Source organism: Cupressus sempervirens, chromosome 6 (assembly GCF_028749045.1).
Source record: "Cupressus sempervirens isolate cs-2001-9-10 chromosome 6, ASM2874904v1, whole genome shotgun sequence".
Lineage (NCBI taxonomy): Eukaryota > Viridiplantae > Streptophyta > Pinopsida > Cupressales > Cupressaceae > Cupressus > Cupressus sempervirens.
The window spans coordinates 629339879-629364265 of NC_143123.1; the positions used below are offsets into that span (position 1 = coordinate 629339879).

Here is a 24387-nt window from a genome sequence, read left to right on the forward strand (position 1 = left end):
AATGTTGAGTATGTGTTTCGATAAATGACAACTATCAAGACATCTAACTAATCATATTGCCAATAAAATATTCCTTACGACGATGGATCATTTTCTGGTCTTTACTTTCATCCTAACAATAGATCGTATTGTTTATTAACAATAAAAAATTAAATATATTCCAAAAATCAGTTGCATATAAAAACTACTAATTCAGATCTTACACAGTTCTAACTTGTAACCAAAAGTTCATATTGAAAGCCTATAATAAAGGAATGTTCTCAAAGTGCCAGTCATGCAGATTTATTATTAAGTGGTCCTTTGCTTTCCCTGTACACCTCTCAAACGCTGCCTTAGGTATTCTAGCATATACTTTTTTAATATTCAAAACTAGCAAATTCTTTTTTCATTAAATCTATCTTTGCCTTACAATCTCCCAGTTTACTATTACATATTATCCTTCGTGCGAGAACTCCCAGTCTTCTTTTTCTGTTTATGAAAAATTTAACCATCCATTAGCTATGCAAAGTTATATTTTTTCGTTCCAGGTGTATTCATCTCCTTTTCTGTATTGCTCCATTATTACAGTCTAAACGGACGTTGATTCTCCCATATGATTTTACCCTTGTCCCTGTAATTGGGGCTGCCTGATGACCCCTGAGACTCTCTTCCTCTCTATTCTTGAGTTGCCTTTACGATGCAGTTACTGACATCCATGCTCTGTAGGCTTTCATTCCATTTCATCCCTGTGCAATAACTTCATGAATACTAAAACAAAAAGGCAAAATTAAAATTAAAAAAATAATGCTAAAACAAAAGGCAAATTTAAAAAAAAAAATCATGTTGATCATTTAAATCAGATGGGTCTTAATTTGGGAAATGCTGAATGGTGGCAGTAGAAGGGATTATTTATACTATGCATATGGTACTCAAAATGCTAGTTATGAAGAGATTTATTGCAATATAACATATAAAGATGTAAAAGAGTAAATTCTTAACATTGTATTGAATTGGAACATTGAACATAAATAATTGAATCAACAAATAATAACAAGGAAACATCACCACTTAGTGAGCAAAGGGGTACTTGTCTCCATGTGTCTCCATGTTACTGTGATATAATGTGAATGTCATTATCACCTCTCAGATAAACTATATATTGCATCGTCTGAAACCTCTGTATTTTGTGTCGGTCTGTTTCTTCTTTCTTCTGGTTTAACAGAGTATTAGATACAAAGTGCAGGTCATGGAGTAGAAACAGCAGTTTAAGTCATGCACAGAATTATCTCCCATTACAGAGCTCAAAATAGCTTTTTATACGGTATGGAAAAGCTCAAAATGGCTTTATACGGTCCTCTATGAATACTTACAGAGCCAAACATAATATAAAACTGAAGAGTGAAAGATTATGAGAGCATCTGAGCAGTATAGTCATCCAGGGGTTGTAGAAAACAAACCAATGCATACTCAGAAGAAGAACTGGTAAACACTCATCTCTTAGGGCTGGCAAATCATATTTCTTATGCTACCCACTTCGTAGAAACTTCTCACAGAATTGCTGACCTTCTTTAGCTTTTATCTTTTGGTGGCTTCAAAACCTAATACCGTAACTCTGCATAAGCTCACATAGGTTCTCTCAAATTGCAGTAGATCAAACCCAGAGCTATGGAGATGGCAAATTTAGGCAAATTTTTTTCCCGACCTTTTTATATGATTACAAATGTGTAGTAGATGTATAAGTCCCAGACCACTTATCAAATGTCTTGTCCTAACATTAATTCGGGAATCAATCAAAATGATAATTACTATTTCAGTTGTTACAAGATTTTAGGCTACGTCTCAAACCAGATGACTACCATTTGCAAACTACTTGAGAATTCTTACACTGGGTGTGCTTACCGGCTTGAAGATCAATTACATAGAAAACCCCGTAGCAGTCCTTTTTCTTTCAGAACAGCACTTTTATATTAAGCTACCATCCCGTTCCCCCATAGGAAGAAGTAAATGCAGAAGAACTGATACACTGCCAAAGTTCATCGCTTCATCCTTTGAACAGGAGTGTCGCACTTCATAATCCTTTAAGCTTTACTTGAGATCTCTGAAGCATTACTCAAAGCCATTTCATAAATTGGATACAATGCCGGACGCCTTTGTAAAACATCGTTTAGAAACCTCTTCTCCGACATGAAAATGATACCGTGAAGCGACAGGCCCTTACGCTGCTTCCGCCCATACATGGACGTCATCGCTCGCCAAACTAGAAACCGAGGCCTAATAACCTTATTCAAGCTCGTACTTAAATATTGGGGGTACTTCACTACAGAATAGGCAGGAAGCTCCATTGTGTTGACTATGAAATCCATAAATCTACTAACCCTATCTGCTCTAAAACCAAGGGCTTTAGGACAAACTCTTAGCAACTCAAACGCTTTCTCCTCCGAGAGTCCGCACAGTTGAAGATTTTGCACTTTAGCTTCTAGTGTTTTCATGGGGTTAGTAACCATAATAACCAATACATACTGGTACATTTTGTTTTCTTTGTCGATGCCAATCTTGTGAAAAAAATCAACCTTATCAGGCGTCAAAGAAGAGTACTGCAGAAGGCTCGGCCGCGAGCTTATTAACTTGGTGAGCTCCGATCCGCTAAAACCAAACCCCTCCCAAAAAGCAAGCGAGGGTTTTAGGGTTTTCTCCACAGAATGGGTAAGAATTACCGAGTTTCTCCGCACGACTTTGACGAACAAATCCTGCGACTGAAACAAGTTTTGAAGAATCTCCATTTTGGGAAGAAGATCATCCTCCAATCCTCTGGTCAATATACGGGGTCTGGTAGTCAAAATATTGGCAAGGTCCTCCCCCTGAATGCCCTGCTCTTTGAAAAGTCGAATCTTGGGCTCCATTATTCTTCCCATACTGGTAGTCAGATACGTTGGCAAGCTCATCATCATTTTGGCGATCTGTTCTTCCCTGAACCCATTTTCGCTCAGCACATTGACGAATTGCTCAACCCGGTCGAGGGTTCGAATCCTCTGCAGCCACGGAGCACGATCGAAAATCGATTTAATGTTTCTCGGAGAAAGATTAAACTTGGTGGCAGCGAAATTTGCAAAAGGGTTTTGCATATGGGTACTGATGGAGCTTTCATTCTCATTCCCGGTCTCTGAAACTGTTGAAAGATTTCTAAGTAGAATGGAAGGGGGAGATGGGGAGAGAGGATTCAAGAACAAACTGTGCCGAGCAAGCAAGCGAACAAAGAGTCTGTTTCTCATGAGTATTGCTTTGATCTTCTGATGTTGGCAGAACAGTGAGCCTCTGTTGTGGGATCGAATGAAGCAAGGTTTTATTGTCTCTTCCCTTATCTTCCATTTCAAATGAAATTTAGGGTTTTGCTTTCGTTAAACACAATGAGCATATGATGCATAGATACAAGGGGTCTAATGGTCACCAATATAAAGTCCCTTGTGGAAACCCTACTTAAAAGGAAAGTGGACATTTACATACTCCAACACTATTTGGAAAGCTCGGTCACATTGATCTTCAGTCTTTTTCAATGCTTCTTTTTATTGTCCTTATTAACTATTTCAATTATCATTCATTAGATTTAGTTTATAAAATTATCAAAAATTATTCTAGGGCAACCAGTTCTTATTAGCAATATTCAATAAATGACAAAAAAAAAAATAATTAGATCAATTATATAACTTTAATTAGTAGGAATAGCATACAATTACTAGTGTTGTGTACATAAATATTAGATTAATTCTTCAAAAATTGTGGTTGTCAAAACAAAGGTTACTAGGGCAATTGCAAATATGTCAAACAATACTTTAGTATAACCATTTTGAGCCCCTGTGTGCATAATGAATTCTACAATATTTGTCTTCACTAACTTAAAGTCAAAACAGTAGTTACAAGTAGTCTAGTCGCATACATAAACAACAAAGAAAACATTGCAATGTGATTTACTCATTATGAGCTTAAGGTGTGTCAAGTTTAATATAACAACTACTAGTACCCTTCCCTTTGTTCAAATATTTAAGTGTTTTAAAGACCATGGTTACGAGGGCCTCTTATATATGTAATGAGAATTAATATATATACTATCATCTTTTTTACATGAAAAGTATCTTCAACAAGAACTCAAAAACCTTTCTAAAAAAGGCCATATTGTGCTTTTAAACGATTTAACATCATCGAAAACCTCATCTTGTTAATCCAAGAGACATTGTGTTTGACTTTAGAACATATAAAATTGATTGTATTGTAGGGCTCAATACATTGGCAAAATGGGTCATTCCATTAAAACTAAAATTAGGTAGCATAGTACTCACATCAAACATAAACATAGCACATAATCTCTCTTACAAAATATTCCTTAAATACCAAACAACATAGTTGTGTGGAGCTTATGCAAGTTAGAACCAAAGAAGATAAAAATTTAAAAAGGAAACTCAGATAAGCTACTCTAGAAACCACCCTTTAGATCTCAATTAAGAAAATGAGTGGAGCTTAAAGATTGAGTCGCATCCTCTACTTGATACCTATATAAACCCCCTCCCTCTCCATATTGTTGCACCCCCTTGTTTGCCTTCCTCCTCATCTTATTTGTATGTCAAATTTATCTTCCTCTTATTATTCTTTTCACATTCTTATACTCCTCAACTCCATTTGCTTATGTCCTTTTGACTAACTTTCGCATCTCCTGTCTTATCCTCATTCAATAGTTTCCACATTTTTCTTCTCTTAACCTCACTCAAGTGCATTTATCTATATATATTTCATCCAAAAATGTTTCTTTACCTATTCTTTCTCTCGTCATAATCATTTTTATATTTTTTATCCTTTGTAGTTCCTACCAATTTTCTAATAACCTTCTATTTTCTTATTAATTCATGTCTTGTGTTAATTGTTGTAATATTTACTTTGAATTCTCTATATGAATCTTAACTCTAGTTTACGCCATGAAAATTTAACTCTATACCATCTTCTCTAGTTTTTTCTTCATTTGTTATTGTTTTGATTAAGTAAAAATAGGTTTTAAAGGACCTGAAACCTTTACAACATCAAAAGTCTAGAGATAAACAAAATAATAGAGCAATAGTGAAAAGTATCCAATAGCAACATGAAACAGACCTCCAACAAAAACAACCAGGAGGTCACAAAAGACAGCTGAAAAAAATAGCAAAAGAACAGCAAAGGAACAGCAACCGACCAGCTAAGAAGTATTAATCAGGTCAACAACCTGATCCACCAGAGTTTGCATATTGTCAGCAGTAGCCTTCACCTCGTCCTTCTTACTGGTCACCTCATTCTTCTTAGAGTGAGCACGGGTACGTTTGCTTGGTCCCTGAGAGTCAACCGTAGGATGGGAATCCTGGCCCTTATCAGGCTCATTCCTTTTCAAGAGAATACTCACATTATCCACCAGTTGTTTGAGCAATTTCTCCAAGTTACCCATCCTCGTATCCAGTTTGGACACCTTCCCCTGAATGTTGCTAATGTCCTTATCCATGACCCTTTGTTTAGCTTCATTTTTATAATTATTCCTTTCATATAAATCTTTATGAATAAGGTAACCCTTTTTAGAACAACATCAATGAATTTTCATATACATTCAGTTTCACTTATCTCACTAAACTTATTTATTTTTGTTAATGAAAAATGACCTTGGACATGACTCTTTCAACAAAAAAATTGTGGTTGGAGTACATTCAATCACTAGTGTGGAAACAAAGAAATTCTAACCAAGTTATAGATTTACCTATTTACTCCATCTAAGAGCCATAGGAGGAAAATTGACCTATAAACATAGTATCCCCATAATTGGTTATAATTGAAAGGAATCTACATAGCAAGAAAAGACTCCAAAAATCATTATCCCAAAATCAGACAAACTTGTACCACATCAAAATTTCTAACAAGATTTGAAGTTTGCCTCATTCGGTACATCGATCCCATGTACTCCTAAGAAAATATGTAACTTTAACTACTAGCATTCAATGCCCCTCCTTCAACATCAAAGTATGGGGTTTAAGGCCCTATTAACCACTTTGTTAACTATCTAGGGAAGTTGGTTTGCAATAGAAAACTAGTTCTTACATAATAATCTTAATAAAAATATCTATTTCTTCTATTTAAATTCATATTACTAGATTTATGACATCTTCATATTTTTAATATTTTACATTTAATTAAACATCTATTAATATTATATTCCATTTGCTATTCTATATTATCTTCGCAAGTTTAGGAAGTTAGATAAACAATTCCCTTCTTTTTTTATAGAAAAAAGTTGAGGATAGTTCATCATCATCTTCATTAGATTTGAAAACTAGTATAACTAGATATTGTAACACATTTCTCCTTGCTATCGATTCAACACCTTTTCTTAGTGAACCCATGATGTTGCACATTTATCATAAACTTTATATGCAATTTTCTATAAGTATTTAAAGGTTTTATTTTTCTTATTTCTCAACATAAATTGTTTAGGTGAGCCATATATTTAATTCTAAAAATGGTATCATAGCCTTATATATTTGGAGTTAATGTTTTAGGGAATTGAAAGATTTACAAATTTACAATTTATAATATTTTTAAACATTCTTATGGTTTGTCTTGCACTCTGTTGATCTTCAGGATTAAAAGGGGTTAAATAATATGCAACAAAATTCTAGGTGTGTATGTGCTTTCCTTGCAATTTGGGTGATTGTAGGCTTTCTAGTGATTCTTTGTCTTTTTTTTCCTTATTCTTGTTTAAATTAGAATCTCCAAGAAAGTTGTAACTTTCATTTCCCTAAAATGAAGATTTTAAAAAATTGTAAATGAGGATTTAAATTAGGATCTAGAATAAATCTTTAAAAACATATAGTTTCGTGCCAAAATGAATCACACAGTTACAAATATAAGGGGAGGAAAACTCATATTATAATATATACATATATATTGTATCAATATTGGTACAAAGAAAAAAAATCCTACAAAAGCATACTTTTGTGATGTGGAACCAAATCAGACTCAGAGGTTTATTCGACACAATTTTCCTCCAAACTATTTCTATGGGAGCTGCCCCCAAAACGGGGTCAAGGGACAGCGGCCCAGGTGCGCTCCCTGTCATAGTACAGGGTGGGGTCAAGGGGCAATGCCCCTGCGAGGGTTTTTAAGGGCAGCACCCCCAAAGCCAAAAATGCTCTTATATTGTAAAAGGCATCAACTACTATTTTTCTATTATTCTAGCCCTAATTTTGTAAGCGACAAAAGCTTGTACTCAAAGGCTTAGAGTTAGGGATTTCATTATGAATGGTGATATTGTAGCTTCTTGCGGCGGTATTGAGCTGTAAGGGATTACAAATTACAATCAAGTTGTAATCACTGGATAATAATAATAATATTGGACTTCTTGGTGGGTGTAGCCTTGGGATTGGGTGAACCACGTTAAATCTTAGTGTCTTGTGTTCTCTTTTATGCGATCTACTATTTTATGGCATTGGATATATTTGCATGTAACTGTTATTTATGTTTGAGGTTAATCCTAACATATACTACCCTTTGTAAGTTGTACTATAAGGGAAGAAAAAATGATTGAAACAATAAATATTAAAAAATGAGGTTCTCACCATCTTAACTAGAACAAATCAGCATCAATTAATTGTCAAACAATAAATGAATTGCTAATAGTCAGTAGGTTGCTTACATAGCTTCACCCATCAATTACTAGTGTTATATTCTTATCATTAACACAACCCCTTCACTACTAGTTCACCACCAGTTGAACACCTTCAAAATTCAACCTATCCATCATCATATTGCCACTCAACCAAGTGACGCCACCCTCTAATCACTTGAGCACCAACAACCCTCATCTTGCCTTTGAGAACATTTTTTTATGGTAGACATAATTGTTTCCATAAGAGTCAATTTTTCCCAAATAAATAGACTAAATTTGGTGATGAGAAATTTTAGCTATTCTAGTTTTCATCATGTTTTTCTTCCTTTAATTCTATAGAAAAATAATAATCTTTGCTAAGGCAGGCAGGCCCAAGAAAGTGAAGTTTCGAAAAAAGGGGGTTAATCTTTGGAAACCGTTGGACTAATAAATGAAATTATTATTAAAATATGTTTCATTAACCTCTCTTGGATGTGAGTTACGGTTATGGCCTCTTTTAAGGGGTTTGGAGGCATGTTGGGCGGAGGGAGAACTTGATTTTTGCTCATTCTTTGTTATTCTTCAAAGGCTGCCAAACCTGTGGAGAAGGAGACCCAAGAACGGGAGTTTGCAGGTTTCCAGGGAGACCCAAGAACGGGAGTTTGCAGGTTTCCAGGAAGGCTAAGGATGGGGAGTTTGAAGCCATTCCATGTGCATGCTCATACAGAGTTTTCCTTTGTGCTGAACAGTGTAGATTTGTGGGTTTTTGGGTGTGTTTTTTGCATGAGTTTGGTGTTTTCAGTTGAGCATTTCATATCAGTTTTGGTTGCTGCTGTATTTCAGACTTTAAGCTGTTAAAATAGAGCTAAATATATGTATTGGGACGTGATTAAACTTCTGAGATAGTTTATTAGTGTTTGTGTGGTGTTTCCGGGCATTTTTGTGTTAATTTCGAGAGCCCGATGAGCATAGTTTTTGTCCTACATTTGAGAACTGTTGTGTAAAGGTTATAAGGATCTGGAAATGTCATTTTTGTAGGCTGTTATGCTGCTGAAATTTCTGTAAAAATGTCCACTTTCAGATTTATTAATAATTGGTAAAGCTGTGAAACTTTTGGCACAATTTCTAGCATACCCGATTTGGGGTTTCTTGAGAAATTTGGAGGATCTTTGTGATATTAGTTGTTTGATCTTAAAAATCTGATTAGAGGTTGGGAATATCATAAAAAAATCAGAAAAGGGACATTTCAATGGTATCAGAGCCATGATCTTGCCAGCCTGAGGGTTTGTAGAAGTTGCATGCCAGTTTTGACAACTACCCAGATCTTGCATTTCAGTTTTTAGAACTACCCAAATCTTGCATGTCATAATTTATGGTTGCATGTTGCTTCTAATCAGCTGCATGTCAAAATTTATGGTTGCATGCTACTTCTAATCATTTTCATATTAGTTCTTGGTGAATTTGGTGGTTGTAGAAGTTTGCATGTCAGTTTTGACAACTACCCAAATCTTGCATGTCAGTTTTGACAACTACCCAGATCTTGCATTTTTGACAACTACCCAGATCTTGCATGTCATAATTGATGATTGCATGTTGTTTCTAATCAGCTGCATGAAAAAATTTATGGTTGCATGCTACTTCTAATCATTTGCATGTTAGTTCTTGGTGAATTTGGTGGTTGCATGTTGCTTCTAATCAGTTGCATGTCAAAATCTATGGTTGCATGCTACTTCTAATCATTTGCATGTTAGTTCTTGGTGTTTGAAGAAGTTATATACTATTGGGGTTGCACTCTACTTTATCCAGAATGGACAGGTATAGTACAGAGTCTCAGAGGACACGATCTTGGACAATTGATATCCAAAGTCAAAACAGTAGAAAGGATGGTTATTTAGACATTCGAGATAAACTTATGAAAATAAGCCATGACATGTCTAAACAGTTGGTTGAGCACCACCGTATAATGAATGACATGTTGTCCGACCCAACTAAGGTGGATAAGTTGACTGGATTTCTATTTGGCAAATTTTCTCACATGACAGATGACACAATTCCCAAGAACTTGCATGAGGAGTTTGAAAAACTAGCTGACAGCCAAGTAGAGGTCTCAGATTCTACTCTGCCACAGGAGGTGGTGGGAAAGGATATTACACAGATTGATAGTAATGGTCAACTTGATACTCAAATTGAGACAATTGTTTACATGTCGTCACAGGGTGATGCCACAGGTATTCAGGATGGTATAGTTACAACAGGCAGTGACTACAGTGTAGTGGGTTCAGATGATGATTATGAGGATGTTGTTGTGCAGGATGGTGAGATACCTGGTAGAGATGAGCAAACATTGAGCATTCATGATTTTGCTAAGAAAGAGTACCAGGCACAGTTAGATGCTTCATCACATGAGGTTGAGGCTGGTAGTACTTCACATGATTTGTCCAGCCAGCTGAAGGTGAACAAAGATAGTATTGTGACTTCATTATCTCATCATGACAAGTATGTGGAGTTAGTTGGTATTGGTCATATTACTCAGGTAAGGAGTTTGCTTGAGTTACCAGTTGATTCTAGTTTATGGATATGGACTAGAGATTGTTATATTAGCGTTTGGGATTCAGGTGATTGGAGATCTTTAACACTTTTTGGTAGTAGTGTTTGTTTGGGTGCTATCATGGATTTGATTAGCAGATTACACGGTGTTGTCTTTTCTTGTGCCAGTATCTTATCTGATGTTGGTATTAGTTTTTATACACCGGTGTTGGGCTTTGTTCATATATCCAGTCGACCATACTGGCTGGAATGTGTTGATGATATTTCATATTTGGCAGTGTATACAGATGAGTCCCAAGATCATATTGGCATTGATGACATCCAGGAGGATGTAGTGGGCAATTTTGAAGACTTAGTTTCCTTGGGTACTGAGGAGTTGGACAGCAGTACTAATGTTTTTGATACTCCGTATGTTGATATGAGCTTTAGATTTGATTCACAGGGTATGGATTGTAATACTCTAGAGACTAGTGACTTTGAGGATACTCCTTTAGACAGTACATCAGAGGAGGTTTGTATGAGACAGTCAAGCCAGTGCCATCATGTGTCTAATCAGTTAAGAGTTAGTGACCGAGACATTGCTATCACTTGCCAGCATTTTGATGCTACTCGTCAGTTGTTAGCAGTTTATGGATGGGGTTCTCCTACTAGTGATGAGCAGGAAGGAAGTTATCTTTCCTTGACAGAGATCCACTCTTTATGGGAGGCTATTCAGATTTTGAGACAGAATTATATGCAGTTGGTAGCCGACAGAGATTATCTTATGGAGTGGGGCAGTACAGCATATGATGCATTGTTGGCCAAGGAAGATGAGGTGAGTGAGCTTACTGAGCAGCTTGAGGTGACTTTTGAGATTCTTGAGAGTACACAGTTGGCTTTCAAGGAGTCACAGTTTCATTTGGCTAAGGTGACCATGGAGTTAGAGCGACTACAGTCTTTACCTGATTCTATACAGTCACAAGCTATGGTGTTTGGTGATTTGAGGATGTCCATGGTCGAGATTGTCAAAGACAATGGAGATGGGGATGCATCCATCCTTGATACTAACATTGGCATATCAGGTTCATTCCCACTAGAGTCAGGTTTAGTCGAGTTGGGTGTTGTAGCAGATTGTTGTATGCCTGACAGGGTGGTGGCCTCTAGTACTGAAGGCACGGAGACTAGAGATGTATCAAAGATCATGTGTGATGTTGGTGAGTCAGCAGTTGGCATGGTTCCTGCTAGTAATACTACTCCCCTGGTGATATCTTCGGAGGTAGTAGTTAGTTCCAACATGGTTAATGATCAATTGCAGTTAGTTTCATCTGGATCACAGTCTAAGCCACTGACTAAGATTGGCGCATTCTATCGGCATTACACTATGAGGTACACTCATCAATTTACCTTTGATGACCATGTTGATGAGATGATGATACAAAGATGTACTTTGGTTCCTAGTGCTTGTCATCAGTTATGGGATAGTTTGACACCTCAGGATGAGGGTTGTGATGGGCATGACATGGCGATAGGTTCTACAGTTGACAGCTTGATAATACATGACTTAGAGCAGGAGTTTCAGAGTGATGCTTCAGCGGGTGTTGTTATTGATTCTACTCCTTTGGCTATGACATCTCCTGACTTAGCTGGTGATCAGTCACAATGGGTTGTATCACTTGTTCATGGTGAGTTGTTGACTAAGGTTGGTTTTTTTTATCAACATTATATTGCAACGTATGTACATCAGTTAGCATTTGATCCTTGTGTTGAGGAGTTGATGGCAAGAAAATTTGGTTTGGGTTCCAATTCTTGCTATTTATCTTGTGATGGCTTTTCACCATCAGCAGTGCATGGGAGTTATGTAACGCCCCGCCAAGGGATCCAAAAGAATTAACCTAAAGTTTTACTAAGTTTGCTAAACATTTTTTTTTTTTTTAACAAGAAGTATAACGTACACATCAAACACATAGTAGCGGAAGCAATAACATGTAATCATTGACAACATACATTGTAAGTTACATTTCTTAAAGATCCCAAGACGTTGAGTCACATTTAAATTTAATTAATTCTAAGTCTAACAACTATCACATACATATGAAAGAATAATCAGAAAGTCCCATGTCCATAATATACATTTGTTCCGAATGCCTCTCGGCAAATTAATTCGGAATGCTCAATCATCCACTATACAAGTCACAGGGTATGAAAGGCTTAAAAGAATATACATATGTAATAATAGAAATACATCAACCTCCATGAATCCATGATACAAAGTACAGTAAAGATATATACAAAACTATTCACCATACTTGATATGTCCATACATCCATAATGATAAAACATCTAACATAAAATCTAACCATCCATCATAATAATCCAAGGACATAGTGAAGGTAAATCCCAATCACGAAAACTCCAGCCACGGTGACCACAGAACGGATCTCAATGGTAAGAGTAAAAGCACTACCACCCGACCGCGTGGAACCTAAATGGTCCACTCCCACCGCGCTGAGGAGATAGTCTCAAGTCCCAAATAGGATAACAAAACCTATAATCATAAATACTCTCTAAGTCCAGGAAATCCTATAAGAATGCTAACTCAAGGGTTCCTAAAAAGATCGACATCTAAATCCCAGAGGTACCACAAGACACGTAGGAAACCTAATATGCAAGCGGGAAAGTGTCATCGCAAAAGTCACGTAGAAGTTACCCGAGCAATCCCTTAGGAATCCCGGGTCCCTACTGATCCCTGCGGCCACTAGTATCCTCTCGTACTGACGAGGCATACTATGGAGTGCAAGGTCGTAACCAAGCGTTCTCTCTACCCCATCCTAGTCTGTACTAGCACTCAAGGCATGGGAGAGAACATACAATTATCTTATTAGGTTCATTTTCCCTTATTTAGTGTAAATGTTTTCACTTATTAAAACAACTTACAATGGGTTACTCCAGGCAGCCTCTTAGGGCCCCGATCCCCATTGCAAGCCACTTCCCGACTCTACACATAGATAACCTACCCTAGGCTCATGAAATCACAAATCAAGAATCATAATAAAATCACCTCAGTCCTATACAAGCAACTGAAAAACATCATAAAAGATAAGCCACAAAATTACATCAGTTCTTCATGAGCAACAGATAAGCATCCAATAATAATCATATGATCACGACAGTTCTCTATCAGCAACTGAAGGCATCAATGATAAATCACAAAATCCAATGGTTCTCCAATGAGCAACCAGAAAGTATCCCAATAGTAAATTACAATACTGATCGAAGACTCCAAAATGGTCAAGTCAAAACATGACATCATCAAAAACATAACCAACACTTCAGTCCTCTTAAGCGACCGAAAAGCAAACCAAGTATAACTGATCGAGACTCAAAAATGGTTATCAAATATAACTGATCGAGACTCGAAAATGGTTAAGTCAAGTATCTCAAATACATACACCTCAGCTTCACACAAGGAAATTGGAAAGCAATAACAAACAGTAAATACATCCATCATAGAGCATACTATCACATTACCTTGGTTGGTTTGAAAAGATCGAGAACAAATCATCATAACATCACATTCACAACCCCGAGCCTCTGGGGACAACCTAAACTGGTCAATGCTAAACCAACCCCATAACACTCAAACATAAACAATATATAGAAAACATCATAGTCTCACAATTGGTTTTGATTTGAAATATACAGTTGAGTTAAACAATAAGGTTTCAGTTTTCAGTGTTTATTTTCAAATAAAAAGTTTTATAGTTCAATTTAATTGATAATATACTATTGAGGTTTCCATTTCCAGTTGAACGTATGTTTTAAACAGATAGAACCCATAGTTCACCTTTACAAAGTAACCCGTTCCTAACTCCAAATGAAACACCTAATTACCCTTAATTGATCTTAAGTCAAAGTCCTAAAACAATCTAAGGTAATAATTAAATTATTAATAATCCTTGTTGATTATAATAATCTGAGCTTCCATTAAAATCGATGTTATAATATTAAACTTGCTTACACAAATATTCGATTCAATTAATCTTAATTAAGTCAAACTATAACTAAGATTAATTAATGATACATAAAGAATCATATTATATTTATTAATAATTTATTTATTTATAAAATTATTAATAAATAATAATAAAATTTCAATATAATTTAAATTTAATAATTTTAAATTATCTAATAACAATATTAAATAAAGTAATTCTATTTAAAACATTTTTTTTTTTTTTAAACGATTTATAAAAATTTAAATCGTAATTTTTTTTTTTTTTTTTTTAAAATATAAAACAAATCTCCATTTTCGATTTTAATAAAATTATTAAATAATTAATTTTATTTTAAATAAGATTTATTTAATTTTATTTTAAATAAGATTTATTTAATTTTATTAAAACAATATATATATATATATATATATATATATATAAAATAAATAATGTTTATTTTAAATTTAGTTTGATTTAATTTTCATTAAGACAATATCCTCCAAGGAAAATATATATATATATTTTTAAAACTTAGAACTTTCAATTTTACATTCAAAATCCTTACCTAAATAAATCTTAATTTCTAAATCAAGAAAACAAGGGTTCTAATAATTCATCCAGTCTCCATGGATACAGAAATTATTGACGAACAATTAATAAATTCACAATATTGAAAGCTTAAAACTTTCATCACAGAGAATTCGGATTTACAAATCTCAGACACGAAGAAGACAGGAAAGGATAATTGCATATTTAATCGATAATCAACAACACAAGACCCTACCTGATCCTGATGCTATTATGAAATCCCCAGGAACTGCAAGAGAATTCGCTCCTCTCAATAACCTTCTTCCCAAAATCTTTCTTTGGTATTTGCCTTCTGAAAATCGCTTCCAAAAGATGTCTCACCAAAATTTCCCGTCCAACTTCGTATATCCCAAAAATGAACCCCCAAAGTTGTGATAAGCAATTTCTCCTCAATTCGGGGCACTAATTGTGCATTTACCCGAGAAGACTCTTTGCACAACTCAGTTAACTCCAAATTAACCTTTATTATCTTTTCTTATTCTTTTGCATTCAACTTTCATGCACATTAAGTTGAATTATTAAATAACTTTATCTAATATTCCACTTGACTTCTATTTTTAATCTTTATTACTTTTAATCTCATGCGCACTTTATAAAATTAAAGTAACATTATTATTTTCACTTATTTTATCTTTTAATAAATTTCTTTTATTTAATCTTATGCATAAGTCATGCGAACTAGAATCTTTTATTAAATAATTATATTTTCACTTTTTAAATTATTTTAGAAACTAAATTGGTAAAAATATTTATTAACTCAAATAATAATAATATTTAGCATTTATTTAAAAATGAACTCTAAATATATTATTATTAAATTAACTAAGTATTATCAAGTTCTAAATTTAGACTTAAAGCTTTTATCTCCAAATTTAATTCCTTTCATTTAATTAATTTCTCAATTTAAATAAAAAAATAATTAAATATTAAAATGTCATAATAATCTTCTATTAAATTAAATCATTAATTAATCGTTTTAATTAATTTCTTTTATATTTAAACTCATGCTTAGATCATGCGATCTAGAAACCTTTAATAATTTAATATCGTTTCCACTTTTAATTTATTTAAGAAACTTTAATTGATAAAATATTTATTAATTCAATTAATAATAATATTTAGCATTTATTTAAAAATGAACTCTAAATATATATTATTATTAAATTAAATAAATATTATCACATTCTAAAATTATACTTAAAACTTTTATTTCCAAATTTAATTCTTTTTATTTAATTAATTTCTCAATTAATTAAATACAATTAAATATTAAAATATCATAATAATTTTCTATTAAATTAAATCATTAATTAATCCTTTTAATTAAACTTAATTAATAGAAAATACATCAAGGACTCATAAAGCAACATATGAAAACCCATCATAGAAGAACACATACTAAATCAAACAAAAAGGGTTATAATCACAAAATAACATCATTTGATGCATTCGGAGGGTACTTAACTCAGATACTTGTCCTAATTATCAATTAGGACAATTGGCTAAAGGGTTTAGGATTTGGACTTAAGAGTTTATCTCCCCTCTCTTACCATTGAGATAAAGCGATAGGGTACGCTCATCCTGGCAATTCAGGGAAGTCGATACCCGGTACCTGCAACCTGCATAAAATTCACGCATGTACAGACACAATATTCTAAGCTAAACAGACAATGGCAAGAAGTGGTGCATCGTGTAGATCCCGACTAGCAGGTGACTACGACTCCCTTCCTTAACCACATCAGAAACACCATACATAAAGAAAACAAACACGCACACCATACACATGCAGTATGGGGTAAGTATCCATAAGAAAGCACGTGTGATAATAAACCATATAACTAATCATCATTAATAATTGAAAACATTGAATAATCATCATACATGCATGAAATATAGAGTACCAAGTCATCTCATCATATAATAAATTGAGTGTAAAACAACATCTGATAATCTCTAAAATAATAATACTAATCATCAAACATAAATTGGCCTAAAAAAGTTTGGCAATGATGACAGAAATGCAACTTAGGGGCAGGCACTACAAGTTATGGTTATGAGATAGTGGCCGGTGATTTGCAGAGTTGTGTTGATTGCAGGAGTTGTACAGTGTGTGGATTCTCCATACTTGGTACAGTTTCATTCGAGAGCATTCACCATTGTTGCAAAGTTGGATTGTACATTCTGTATAGGCCAGTGGGATGCGTTGATGGTATTTACTGCGTTGGTAGTTTGATTTGTCCACTTTACTTGAGTTTTGATGTTCTAAGAGTTTGTGTCTCATGGGTTTTTGACTATGGTGGTGGTGATTTTAGAGTTTGGTTGAGCTATAATTGTCAGTTTGATTATGGATTCCTCTTGGTCATATTGCAGAGGATATTGCAGGAGCCTGTGTTAATTGGTAGTAGTATAGTTCATGACTACATTTGGGATCCAGGTGGATTAATTGGTTAATTTTTCAGCCATTGCTTGAGGACAAGCAATGTTTGGGAGGGGAGGACTTGTCATGTCCCCTTTTCAAATAATAAAAAAATAATAATCTTTGCTAAGGCAGGCAGGCCCAAGAAAGTGAAGTTTCGAAAAAAGGGGGTTAATCTTTGGAAACCGTTGGACTAATAAATGAAATTATTATTAAAATATGTTTCATTAACCTCTCTTAGACGTGAGTTACGGTTATGGCCTCTTTTAAGGGGTTTGGAGGCATGTTGGGCGGAGGGAGAACTTGATTTTTGCTCATTCTTTGTTATTCTTCAGAGGCTGCCAAACCTGTGGAGAAGGAGACCCAAGAACGGGAGTTTGCAGGTTTCCAGGGAGACCCAAGAACGGGAGTTTGCAGGTTTCCAGGAAGGCTAAGGACGGGAGTTTGAAGCCATTCCATGTGCATGCTCATATAGAGTTTGCCTTTGTGTTGAACAGTGTAGATTTGTGGATTTTTGGGTGTGTTTTTTGCATGAGTTTGGTGTTTTCAGTTGAGCATTTCATATCAGTTTTGGTAGATGTTGTATTTCAGACTTTAAGCTGTTAAAATAGAGCTAAATATATGTATTGGGACGTGATTAAACTTCTGAGATAGTTTATTAGTGTTTGTGTGGTGTTTTCGGGCATTTTTGTGTTAATTTCGAGAGCCCGATGAGCATAGTTTTTGTCCTACATTTGAGAACTGTTGTGTAAAGGTTATAAGGATCTGGAAATGTCATTTTTGTAGGCTGTTATGCTGCTGAAATTTTTGTAAAAATGTCCACTTTCAGATTTATTAATAATTGGTGAAGCTGTGAAGCTTTTGGCACAATTTCTGGCATACCCGATTTGGGGTTTCTTGAGAAATTTGGAGGATCTTTGTGATATTAGTTGTTTGATCTTAAAGATCTGATTAGAGGTTGGGAATATCATAAAAAAATCAGAAAAGGGACATTTCATAATAGTCAGTAGGTTGCTTACATAGCTTCACCCATCAATTACTAGTGTTATATTCTTATCATTAACACAACCCCTTCACTACTAGTTCACCACCAGTTGAACACCTTCAAAATTCAACCTATCCATCATCATATTGCCACTCAACCAAGTGACGCCACCCTCTAATCACTTGAGCACCAACAACCCTCATCTTGCCTTTGAGAACATTTTTTTATGGTAGACATAATTGTTTCCATAAGAGTCAATTTTTCCCAAATAAATAGACTAAATTTGGTGATAAGAAATTTTAGCTATTCTAGTTTTCATCGTGTTTTTCTTCCTTTAATTCTATAGAAGTTACGAGTTGAAGGAATTTGTAACTCAAATATTGAATAGGTCATAAGTCTCACCTTGAATCTTCATTTACAAGAATGGAAGCATTAAAAAGTTGTTGGAGAGTTGTACACAACTTTAATATTATTATTTTTTAATTTTATATGTAACTTTTCATTTTATTGGAAATTTAGTATTGTAGCAATCTTTTAGGCCTTAAAATATTTAATAATATGAAATGGAAAGAAATTATAAGGACACTTAGTAGAAAGTGTCAAATTTGTGATATCTTTCAAGGGGTCAATTCCAAAACTAGTGAAGTGGGGAAGGTTATTAAGTGCCTTCTTACTAATTTTGTTTGGTCTCTTGTTTGCACCACAATAGCAACCACCACTACTATAATCTCATTTCTTTCTCTAAAATGGATCAAATAAAAGTGCATGTATTTGCACCTTATAACTATTTTATTTTTTAAGGGATAGATACTTGTGACCTAAAGTTAAGAACCACAAACATTGAGCTTTGTCTCTATTTAGACATTCAACACCAACCAAATGGGGTTTGTGTCTTGATGGAAAAAAACAACAATACCACAACTTAATCATCACACTATGTCACTTGCAATACCACATGACTATTTTGAATGACAGTCCAAAATTATGTGTATCTCTAATACTAAGGGTTGTTTGAGGTTACAATAAGACTTGAGACAAAACATGTATCATGTCGGAATCAACAAAATACTTGGATTAATCCAAAAAATAATTAAACATGTAGTGGGTTATTTTTTCATGTCAATTTATATAACAATGTACAATGTACAAATTCAAACAACTTACTAAAATCAACACCTCAAAACCTATCAATAGCAGAAAAAATGCCTCAAAAGATTTTAATGGTAGGTGGTCTTAGGATTCTATGTCATTTTTGACACAACGATAAGGTCCAAGAGGCACCAAAAATATACTCAAAACAACACATCTTAAAAAAGAGATTTAAAAATTCACAAACCTAGAGCTCTTATACCATATTATTATAGGTTTGGCAATCCCATAGCTCCCAAAGATTATTTGCAATCAAACACTTGTCACACAGAAAGAGAAATGCCTAGACTATGGAGGCCAAAGAAAAATTATTTCAAAAAGATGAATCGTACGAATGTAAAAACTCATTCAATAATGATAAAATGAATCCTTATAAAGGAAATCAAAAAGGTAAAAACAAAACCAAAGGTAAGGATAGTACTAGATCATGATGTCTACATTCATCTTATGGCTTGAATAATAAAAAGAAACACAACCTAAGCTTAAGTCTTGGGGTAGAAGATTACTTTAACAAGCCTTTCACTTCTATCTAAGCTAGAATATCACAAACTCCATTTTCTTATTTACATAAAGATCCATGCAACCATATAATGATGATATTAGCATATTGTCATAGTAATGTCATTTTTCCTAAAGACCAACCAAAAGATTCACCTACATGATGATAACATCACCAGATCTTTGATCAAATTGTTATCAAAGGTTTCCATTTGAGCTTAAAATTTAGCGCCAAAATATTATACATGATAGTTGAAGATGAATTCTTCCAAAAATAACTGCCAATTGAAATAGACCCATAATCAATGTAAAATGATAATTATAATTCAAAGTTATCGTACATGAGTAGTTAAAAATAAAAGAGAGAGGATTTGCGAAAGTTTGCTTCCTAGCCAAAACTTAACCAATGAGAACATTGAAAAGTGGCCAATTGATATCCATTTAAATCTCTACAAACTTTTCTTCTACCATTACATTTATTTTCTACCTACCCATTCCTTACATTGAAGGCACCTTGAAGATGTGGATTTTACACCATTAAAAATGTGATTTCAAGCTTTCACCACAAAAGTAAAATTAAGAGAATAAAAATGAGGTTACATAGTGAATTCACAAAAATTTCCTTACAATTAAATCAATAAATATAAGCTATAAAAATGTCAATTGCATTTCCCAACAAGAGATTATATGTTCACAACTCCATTTCTTCAAAGTCATTAAAGGTTTAACTCTTCTGACATAACTATGTACCAAACAAACCCTAATGTAAACTTAAAATGGCAATTTAATCATGGTTCCCTTTCAATTAAATATAGAAGTTGTTTTAATTGTGATTTATTCCAATTAAATGTGAAATTTACTTTGTTTAAAGCTTAATAATGCATAATTTGCAGCACTTATGATTGCTATAAGCGATACAAAAGAACTTCCAAAATCATCAAGTGAAAGGAACTCAAATCTAGAATAATGATTATAGTAATTATGGGACTTTCTTGTCATACATCTCTAAAAAGGAAATACGTTGAAGATACAAGTTACAAACTTCAAGAAGTGTCTTCATCATTACAATTACAATTGTAGAATTATTTTATAGACAAATGTAGGGCTATCAATATGACTAGCTTTCAGTAGAGGTGATTGAAAGTGTTGTCACTCTATGAGTTAAACAAATAGCATTAAGTAGATAGCACTAAGTTGTACGCTTCCCCGTGTATGTACTAACCCTTAGATGATTCTAGAGTGCATTCACTATTATGATGAAAATCAAAGATTAGTTATTAAAAAAGGTAATTGTATGCAAAATTGACCCCAATAAGACTTCACAAAACCTTCAAGAGTTATTATTATCCAACTTTGTATTATTTTGACAAACAAACACATGTTAAAGAATTAAAAAAATATGAGGAGAAATGTAAAATATCGAGTAGGCAAACTGGTCAAATGATTAATTAAGGGACATTAAAACTATACCCAAAGTCATATACAAGAGAACTTTCAAAAATGAAGTGATATATTCTCTCTTGATAAGATAGATAAGATAAGATAAATTTATTAATGTCCAACAAGAGACCAACGAGGGTCTAAGGGACTGGAAATAGTACAAAGAGCAAACGCCAATAAGGGGGAGCACCAAACAATGTCCGCGAAAAGTGTGTGAAAGCAAAACAACAAAAGAACCAAGAAAAGGAAGAGCAACAACTAAGAACCCCTCACAAGCGAGAAGTAGTCAAGAATGGAAAGGTGTACATTAGAGCAATCAGGTGCTCTAGAAGGTCACCTCTAAGGTCTACAGGAAGTAGTAGTAGTAGAGAGATGTTGCTAAGTGTGATCTCTGCGAGGTCTCATAGATTTGGGGTGAACCGAGATAGTGCAAAGAGGTTGCTTCAATCCTCAGGCAGGAACTGTAGGACTGAAAAAGGAGGTCATGAGTTGCACAGGGGTCAGTGCCAAGCAAAGCTGGAGCCATAAAGCGTGCTCACAAAGCTGCATGGTCTCCTGAAGGTAGAGTGCAAGATAGTGTTGGTCAATATATCTGAAAAATGAGGGAAGAGACCGGCACTCTCTGAACAGACAGTGGAATCTCCCCTGGATCTCAACCTCCCCAAGGTGACAAAGCTGACAGATCCTATCCTCCATGTCAATCTAGTGATCAGTCTGAATACATAGCCAGTGAGATCCCACTCTAAAAGATCCCAAGGAGATGCGAAGAGCATGAGTCCAACAACAAGTGAGGTACCAGCGGCGTAAGATAATCCCGTCTTGGATATCAAGAAAGTGCTCAGCATAGAAGGCCATATATAGACAGAGCCCACCTGGGGGATTCCTCTAGGTCGTGATAACATGATGTCTGTAGATGTCAAGTTTAACATGCTCATTCAACTCCCGCTAACGTGGAAGAAGATTGGTTGGAGTGTTCAGAGAAAACTGAAAGGGGGGAAGACAATCCATACTAATACCAATCGAGCCCAAGAGGGTAGAGACTTGGGTGTACCAACAATGAGACATGTGACCAAAGTCGGAACCCACAACCTCCATAGAGGAACAGTAAAGTAGGAATATTTATGATGACCGTTGGGGGAATCGACGAAGCTCCGAAGTCGGTGAAGAAGCAAAACTAAATCAAAGATGGTCCCCAATCTGAAAGGGTGAGCTCCAAACTATGCCAGAACGATGTTGTGCAGTGTGGACCGATGACATTTGATAATGTGCCGAAGGAAAAGAGTTTGGACTCTCTCAACAGAGGCTCAGTCTAACTCCAAGATGGAGGGGGCCCAAATAGTAGAGCCATAGAGGACAGTCAACTTGACCAGGGAGTGAAGAAGGGACATTTTAGTCATGGTGTCCTGGAAGTGGTGTCAAAAGCATTGGCGCTCAAGAATAGCAGGGGAGTCAAGCCCCTTGTTGACTCGAGGCTACATGGTTGGTCTAAGGCTGAATCGAGGTCCATAAAACTTAACCCCCAAGTATGTATATGAATATGCAATCTTGATCTTGGTACCCTAAAAGTAAAAATGGAGGTGTGATGTCTTCAAACAATTGAAGATCATGACCCAAGTCTTGCCCAGATTTACAACTAGCTCACGTGAGTCGCAAAAGGAGGCCAAGCCATCAAGGAGCCGCTGAAGAGCATCAAGGGAAGATGCTAGGAGAATCACATCATCAAGGAATAGGAGAATAGAGATCAACACCTAATGTAAGTAACAACCATTGCCAAGGAGTGAGCAATCACGGAGAAATGCCTCAAGCTTGTCGATGTAGATGTCAAAGAGAGTGGGGGAGAGAGGGCTGCCCTATCTGCCCCCGATAGTGCTCTAGATAGGGTCAGAGAAGCCCTATGGAGTCTTGAATCTACCCACTATGCACTCATATAACCTCATAATAGCTGTAAGGAGAATCTTTGAGATCCCGATGTCCCTAAGATGTTGAAACAGAATCGCCCGAGGAACAGAATCGCAAGTTTTACGAAAGTCAACAAAACAACAATAAACTTTCGCTGAGTGGTGGCAAGCCTCCTCAATGATGGCTCATAAGGTCAAAATGTGATCAGTGGTCTAAAAATCTATATGAAACTCGGCCTGACCCCTAGCTCAGCAATGTCGTTGATTGAGCTCTCTAGACAGGGTATCGTTTAGCGTAGTCACATAGAGTTTGGTAAAGGTATGCTCAACCATGATGGTCCTATAGTTCTCATGATCGGAAGTTGGCCTAGACTTATGGATCAGATAGATAATATGTCGTGATCAACAGTCAGGGAAGTCGACGCAAACCACCCGATTAAAGAGCATTGTAGGAAAGGGGCCCAAGACAGAGATACCCAACTTGAAGAATTCAGCTTGGAATCCTTCCTCATCCAGCGTTCTGTGATTGTTCATAACTCTAACTGCCTCACTAACGTGGGATAACGAGAAGAGGTGACAACGAGTGGGGAGGATGAGATGGAGAGGGGGATAAATAGTTTGTAATGTCCCCCATCTTTTGGGACCTCAATGGAGTTCTTAGCTTTTCATTCTCCGAAGGCTAAATGGAGAAATAAGGAGAAATAAATAAAATTAAAGTCAACAAATAAATAAATCTAAATATACGATAAGATAAAATAAAATTATTGATGTCCACGAAAAACCAAAACAATTTATGAGACTGAGCATACAAACAAAAGAGCCAGCCAAGCAAAGGCACCAAATGGTGACTAAAAAGGAACAAAGCAACAAGAAGAAAGAAAGACAAGGTAAGGACTAAGGGTCCTTCATTGTCACAAAGAAATCCATAATAGAGAGGTACGTTCGTGGACAATCCATAGTCTTCGGATGCCATGAAGAACCCCTATAGGACTGATGCTGCCTGTAGAGACTGGTACAATGTCTGACAGATCAAGAATGTGAAGTAGTGAAAAGCCTTTTCAAACCCTGCGGAGGAGACAAGGGAGACAAAAAGGTGGTAATGAGTTGATCAGAAGTCTGTCTCTGATGAAAGGACTACAGGGTATTCTCTCAAAGATGGGTGGCCTCCTACAGATAAAGTGCTAAACACTGCTGATCAATATAGTTGAAGAACATCGAGAGAGAAGAACTGTCTCTGAAAAGGCAATAGAATCTCCCTCTGATCTCAT

At 35.3% G+C, this 24387-nt stretch overlaps 2 protein-coding genes across 2 annotated transcripts in view; both read right to left on the reverse strand.

Annotated features, from left to right (window-relative positions):
• Positions 1-247: 247 nt before the first annotated feature.
• Positions 248-3411, reverse strand: LOC149553803 (uncharacterized). Its single transcript, XM_089789164.1, has 2 exons — positions 1879-3411; positions 248-725 (listed from the first exon to the last, which is right to left on the reverse strand). The coding sequence occupies exon 1, from the start codon at positions 3246-3248 to the stop codon at positions 2058-2060; it is 1191 nt and encodes a 396-aa protein (XP_089645290.1). The 5' UTR covers positions 3249-3411; the 3' UTR covers positions 248-725; positions 1879-2057.
• The window catches only part of LOC149553802 (uncharacterized), a 69000-nt gene continuing 44860 nt past the window's right edge, over positions 248-24387 (reverse strand). Inside the window, exon 2 of the mRNA XM_089789163.1 lies at positions 248-747. The gene's annotated coding sequence lies outside the window, so the exon portion shown is untranslated. The remainder of the gene's footprint in view (positions 748-24387) is intronic.